Source organism: Cavia porcellus, unplaced genomic scaffold, assembly GCF_034190915.1.
Source record: "Cavia porcellus strain 051 isolate PalLab524CR breed Dunkin Hartley unplaced genomic scaffold, mCavPor4.1 scaffold_12, whole genome shotgun sequence".
Classification (NCBI taxonomy): domain Eukaryota; kingdom Metazoa; phylum Chordata; class Mammalia; order Rodentia; family Caviidae; genus Cavia; species Cavia porcellus.
The window spans coordinates 34,472,501-34,480,000 of NW_026947495.1; the positions used below are offsets into that span (position 1 = coordinate 34,472,501).

A 7,500-nucleotide genomic window follows, 5' to 3' on the forward strand; every position below is an offset into this window, starting at 1 on the left:
ATTTAGTTTGAAATGTTACATGATTTTCAAGGACTATATATATATATTTACATTTGCTTCCATTTTCTGTCAGGAAAGTATAGATCTTGATCGTGTATGTAATTTTCACATTATAAATGTAGAATAAGTACTTCATGCTATGTGTTGAAAATATAGTTTATATTCAACTTGCGTCAAAATTGAAATATAATCCCTTCCTAAAATGTAAGTCCTCTAATGTGGTAACATTACCATCAGTTCATAATCTGTCACCAGCTTTGGTATCTGTATTCTGCAAGGGTGATAGGAAGAGATATTTTAACTATTTGGCTGTAGACAGACTGCTAGGTGGTACAGATTAATTAAAAATGGCATAGGAAGCAGCCACCTTACCTGGACCATCTACAGAGGCTTGTAGGATCTCACTGCTGTGCCAGGCATGTTCCACTCCACCCTCCCTTATCTCTTCTTCCTCTTCCTCTCTTGGCAACAGGGCTTGGCTCATGTGTGGGGAGGACTCATGGTTGGGCATGCTAGCTGGACTTGTCTCCTGGTCCAGGGAATTAGCAATACCATCCTCCTCAGCAATGTGAAGCTTGTCCTCCTCATCCGTTTCAGAACCTGTGTCCACTACATTGTCATAGTTCACCACTGCAGAAGAAACACAAAACACGCACTCTCAAACACTGCTGAAAAATATTAGGCTCCCCTAATTGTTTAGTTAAATGGAAAATAATTAATATTTTCATAACTGAGTTACTCAGCCATGTCAGGAAAATACAATTAATATCCTTCGTGTTTTAGCATTTTTGTTCTTATTCAATTATAGCTGGGTGCTCTTTCTCATTTTAAATACTTTTTGTAAACAAGAATACAGGAAATTTTAAAAGCACGGAAACACATACGCTCAAAATATGCCCATGCTGTGAATGTAAAGAGGTGTATTATTGTATGCAGTTGATACTTCACAAAAACTTAGGCAATAGATCTACAATTGACAATTTTATTAGCTCAGTGACATGACATGTTTTCTATATCATGTACTATAAACACAGTATGATTTTACGATATTAACTATGGCTTTATTCCTAGAAACAGTTGCCACACTCATACATAATGTCCATCCATTTACTCAAACACAGCATTGGAACCTGCCCACTCAAACCTGAAATGTGCACTCTCGCTCCTACGTCAACTATCATGGACTAAGGCCATTTATATCCCAATCTTTTAAGCATAAAGTGAGGAAAAGCCATATCTTCTGGGCCATTAATACTCCTATTGAAATGTCTTCATAGTGCCATAATTACAGAAGATTTCAAAGTGAACAGGAAAGACCAACACAAGTGCTAAAATAACTCAGAAGAACCGGTGGGCTGCTTTTGCAGCCCCAGTCCCGGCAATGCTCAGTAGCTTTTCTTAAAATAGACAGCCTGTAAATAAGGTCTGTGAACTCAATTGAAGGTGGCTGTTTCTGAATTAGTCAGCCCTCACAGGCTCTCGGCCTACATGCTAGTACATAAATTGTCCACTTTACCACCAGACAAGAAAGATTAGAGTAATAAACACGGGGCATTAGCTCAGCTAGAGAAACACACCAGCCGTTACGCACACACAGGATTGCCAAGAACTGTTAACCCAACTCTCCAGAAACACACACAAAAAAACAAGTTAGAACCATGACATCATGGGAACAAGAGAGAGAGAGAAAGGAAAAAAAGCTCGTGGAAAAAAAAAAAAGCACAAACAATTTTCAGGTTCATTTTGATTTCTCTGCGCCTAATAAAGCAATCCTCCGCTAAGTTATCAACTGAGCTATCTCAAGTGGCTCTTGCCAGCTATCGGATTATACAAAAGTGGCAGAAAAGAAGGAAAAAAATTGAAAAGGATTTTGTGTCAGGTTCATAATGCTTTTGGAGAATTCTGGAAACATGTCTAGTTACAAATTTTAGTCAGTCATATCTGTTTGCTTTGACAGGTTCCCAGGGAGTAAAAAAGGAACAAAAAGAGAGAGATTTTTTTTGTCATGTGAGGCTGGAGACAAAAAGATTACACCGTGCATATCTGCTCATAATATGATCTTTGTATAATCCGCGGGTCTGCACTTGCCTTCCGAACAACTGCACAACAGGTGCAAATTAAAATGAAAACGGCAGCGGAGCCGGGCAAACAGAATCTGCTGACCTGGTTTGAATACCAATTGACGGGGGAAACAAAACCTTTTCAAGAGGTGTGACCACAAGGGCTTAGGCAAGTTCAGGCTGGGTAATGCCCTCAGATCTACAAAAAGAGAGATATTCGAACATCTCTGCTCTAGCTGTGTGGTCCAGATATACCTTAGTACAATCAATAATGTGTTGCTTTTTTTCCTGGTGACTGAGATTTAACCATTTCTTAGCAACAAGCAGAAGATTCTTTACAAATTTTCTGAACGCTGTGTTGGTGGGGGGAAGGGGGGTGTCTACAACAAAAGCTCCTAAGGCCTGGGAAGCTTTCAACCCACCTCCTAAAAACTGATCTCTGGGCACAGGATGAATAAAGAAAGGTCCAGAAGGAGTGAATAAAATTATCTAAGGCTGGACAGGCATTAAAAGGCCTTTATCCTGGAAAAAAACCCATGCTTTTTAAGATCTTTTTCTTCATGGACCACAATACCCCATGCAACACGTAAGTGTTCCTGCAGCACTACAATTGAAATATTTTCTTGTGGAGGAAAAGAAAAGAGAGAGAGAGAGAGAGAGAGAGAGAGAGAGAGAGAGAGAGAGAGAGAGAGATGATTTATGAACAGCCCTTGAGGAGTCCCAAATATCAGAACAATCTAAACAAGCAATGAAGTCATGTCTCACCATATAGGGTCAGGAGTACAGCATCCATCACCTTCACAGGCCAACAATACTTCACAACCTTTAGGGTTCATGCTCACCAATAGTAGTAAATACTTTTAAACTAAATAAATAACTGCTGTCAAGTTCACTTACAGAAGCAGTATGCCATCTTTCTAGCACTGGGTTAACTAGGATATTCATTCTTGTATAAGCCACCATGCTGGGATGCCACCATCCTCCCTCTTTTTTTGTTAATCCAGGTAAATAATACATAACAAACTTGGTTTTAATATCTGAGTTCACATGAGCTTATTTCATTCTGCTCTTTCAGGTGACCACATGACAAAATTAAGTCCCTTGATATGGCATTACACTCCTCTCCCTACCCCCAATCCATTTCCAACTTCTAAGTTTCCAGGATTTTCCTCTAAAATTTTCTCTCAATTCTCGTCAGAAGATTTGCCTAGTAAAAGCATAAGAGAAATTTTCACCACAAAATATTCTTACTGTGGAATGGCCAATACATAATAGGCTCAGTTCGTACATTATTAATGAGTATAGGTTCATTTGCTCATTCGTTCCTGTTTTGAATCTTTGTCACCAATCATCTCCATTGTCATAAGAGATCTTAATAACATAGTTTAGCTTGTTGCTGCAAACAAGAAGTTCAGTTTTGGACAGAAACCTGTACATGTTGGTTTTAAGTGGGGGTCACTGGCAGCGTATGTCAGATTAATGTCTAATACGGAATACAGAACTCACAATACATACTTTTTTATTGCATATTCAGAAGCATAGACTCTCCTATAGACTATAGCAGACTGTATTCGGTCTTTACATTCAAATAAATAAACCACCCTAATGTGAGGCTCAGCAAAATTTTATACACACACACACACACACACACACACACACACACACACATATATGCAACATGCCTGGCACAAAAACAGACAGTTACTTCAAAAACCACAAAGAAGTGGGAGACCAAAGAATTCCTTTCTGCAATTCAATAAACAAGAGGAAAGATGTACTGTTTGCTGGCTCAAAATAGACACTAATTTTACATCTGTCTCTGAGGCACAGCAAAAAGCCAACTAAAGAGCAGTAATAAATGTTCAAAAACAGCATCAGTATCCAAAACTCTCACAGTAATCTTCAGAGGAATTAATTACAATTCTGTGTAACAGTTGCATTGGCAAAATGCACCCATAATTATATACAGGTACTGTACTGTATTACAGGGAAATTTGCCATGTGATACCATGTTTACATGATAATTGATGGATAAGATAAAACTATTTGCATATGAAGTGCATATGAATTATTGGCATGGCTCACCATTTTATGTGGAATCATATTAAAGTTTCATTTTCTCTAAAACTCTATGTGTAATATGGGGTTACCAAAGGGTGTAAAGCTGATACTTAAATTTGCTTTATAGCAAATAGGCTTGAAAATATATATCTGAATATGCATTACTAAAAACTTATATTTAAAAGGCTGCATACTTGATCTATAATAAGCATTATTTTCACTTTACCAGATTACATTATATTAAATCCTCTCTACTCTTCCTTCCAAGTAAACAATACTCTAAATTGTATCACTACGACAATTAATTTTACAGTCATATGCAAAACAAATGATAGTTTCTCTTTATTGTCCACAGATAGAACTTTTATTTTCAGATTTTTTACTCTAGTGACATGCAATAGAATACTAGCAAAACGTGACATTTTTATAATGTCTATACCTGCTGGAAAATTTCAGCATTTGCAAAAGTGGCCTATTATAGCATTTAAACATTGTGAATAATTAGCTTGACATTTGAAATACCAGAACTGTTGTTTTGAAGATGCCCTATATAATGTTACCTAACTGACCCCTTTCCTACTTCTATGCTTTCTCTACATTATTCTGTCAGTTACAGTCTAAATAAGATATCAGTAGCTAATGTATTAATATGAAAAAGAACTGATGTGAAGGAGCAATACTTCATCTTTACCAGAAGCAGAAGTTTTATTGATGTAAAGGAAAATTACATATGCAGATTATAGACAGTTAATTGTTAATAAGGCGGTCAACAATGATTTCCTATAACTCCACTCAAGTTAAGTGTACCAATAAGTCTTTCAATGTCATCATCAAAGATTTATTAAATACCTACCATGTGGTAAATCTAGAAGATGCAAATTGGTGCTATTTTTGCCTCAAGAAGCTTACAGTTTATTTGGAGAAACAATCGTGAAACAGCAGTACTAGAGAAACACCTGAAGTCACTCCTGACATGCGACAAAGGAAGTAATACCTGTAGAGTGAGGTCAGATGACTTGTCAAAGACTGCACAACCAGTTGGTGGCAAAGCCAGACCCAGAAAATATGTCTTTGAGTAAACAACAGCTACATAAAAGGATGGTATAGTAATGTAAATTCCTAGAGAATAATGAAATCTAAATTTAAATCCCACAAATTCAGAGTAAAGGAACAGAAATTCCTGGGTCTTAGGGGGGGTTTTCATGTTATAAAATAGAGACTGTTGCTTAGTTTTAAATTGTGTTGATTGTTACTTTCATGGATCCCTTTAATTTCAGTTATAGAAGACTACCAATTTGATCAATTACCAGAATCTAACAATACACCCATGTTTCCTGCAACAGTTTGGAAACAACAGAATAAAGAGGGAGCTCACAGAATTACAAGCTCGACAACTTGTCTTCTTGTCCCAGCACCAACACGTGACCAGCTGTGTGGTCTTTGCCTACCACTCAAGGAAATTTGGTACAAATGGGTGAAAATAATATTAATGGCTTCCCTCTTGATGAGATTGTCATGGGGCCCATGAAATTGTACGTGTGCTAGTACTCGGTGAACTGTAGCACACTAAGGTGAAATGCAGGGTGATGTAACTCTCCTAACCACTGAAATAATAATACAGATGAACCCCTACTCCACTGTCTCTTTCTTTCTCCTGCTTTGATGTGGCATGGCTATGATAAGAAGCGGAGACCTGAACATCTGACAGTCAAAACTATTTGCAAAGTTGTTCTCGAGTAGGAGGCCCATGATGGCACAGAGTACAGTTCTTCAGTTGAGATGTGACACAGGCATGAAACCTATTTTAAAAGTGTTTTTATTAGTAAAATGGCTTAAAACTTGAAAGAAGGCCTTTGGAGTTTTTAAAAAATCATTTGGCCCTAAGTCTTTTAGGCTTGAGATACCTGGAAACATTTATGTCTGAGTCAGCGGATCAAAGACCTCATTGGGTTGCTTTCTTCTTAGAGTGTCTATGTTTTCTGAGTGTTTTGAGGTCTTTCTTAGACTTTTAACCTGTACTATACCTTTTCTTTTTTCTTTATACATCTTGCTTTCCAGATATTTGTTATTAAGGAAAGGATATAGTCCTTTTTCAAGAGTTTGAATCCAGTGACCCTTGTTTTCCAGGGAAGATTTGTCATTGACACTCCTTTATCACAGTTAACTTGTTACCTCTGCACTTGGGTGGGTAGAGATCATAGGATTAAACTCAAGGTTCAGTTCAGTGGGAGCCTAGTGACAGGTACAACAAGGCAAAGACAAATCCGAACAGAGAATTTCTTATGAACTTGAACATGTGTTACTGAAGTGAATGGGCCTTAATTTGTTAGTTTAAAAATGGGAAAAGCAGATGAAAGATGAATTAATGCTAGGAAAAAACTTTGCCACTTTGAAATATTCAAGTGGCATGTGTTACACAGTATAAGACACTGTTACTAAGGAATTACTATTAACATACTATAGCCTGCCTTTATACAAACTAGCTTGGTCACTTTAATTTTTTATCCCAGAAACATTCAAAGGCATTAAACCCACATTATAAATTAATGAGTTGTAAAATGTCAGCTGATAAAACAAAAGCAGTTTTGAGTATAGGGATAAAAATGTTTCCATTTCAGATTAGCTATGTAAAAAAATATGCATATTAAGGGAAATGAGAGAGGAATTTCGCCTATGCCAAAGTTCCAGGGAGGGGGAGGTGAGTTCTGAGGCCCTCCCCAACTTCCTGCTTGCAGGAGCATCTTGAGGAGCCCCTCAGAAGCTCTAGCAGCTTTCTTTGAATTGAGGAGAGCTTTGCCAATTTCAGTAGTGGTGGTGATATAAAAAAGGGTTCAATTTTTTATAAATCTGTTAACATTGCGGATAAGCTCTCACATGCAAGTAAGGAAATCATAGTTATATAAATTTCCCACCAAATATCTTCCCTAATACAGGAAATAGAAAAATAATGATGCAAATAAGGATAAAGGCAAGGATCCTCCCTTTGCCAAACCATCATAAAAACAGATATTCGTAGGAGAAGTCGTAACAGTAAATTCAGTTATCTTTTAAAAGAAGACATGATATTCCTAGGTCACAATGTTCCAAGTGAAATTTACTCTTTCCTAAAGACTTCACATCTGTTTATTTTTTATAAAAGTAAATACATTCAGGTTTTCCTTTATATCCAGGACTCATAGTGGTTTTGATTACTTTACTTAAGTCCTACCAAAGGAAACTAGTCATTTTATTGATGTTCCAACACACATGTCAACACATCTCCTTTCATTTAGTGAATTTTTGTAGCTCTAATTTCTTTAAATTTTTTTACTTCGATTTCTGTCTATATCCATAATATGTGTATACTCAAGTGATATAACACTTAGCTGATTCATATTCC

General features: G+C 36.9%; 1 protein-coding gene across 2 annotated transcripts in view; it reads right to left on the minus strand.

Annotated features, from left to right (window-relative positions):
- Zeb2 (zinc finger E-box binding homeobox 2) overlaps window positions 1–7,500 on the minus strand; it is a 127,120-nt gene that overhangs the window by 41,796 nt on the left and 77,824 nt on the right. For both annotated transcript variants that reach the window (XM_023561107.2, XM_013142388.3), the window contains one exon: window positions 373–630. In XM_023561107.2, coding sequence (XP_023416875.1) covers window positions 373–630 — 258 coding nt within the window. The remainder of the gene's footprint in view (window positions 1–372; window positions 631–7,500) is intronic.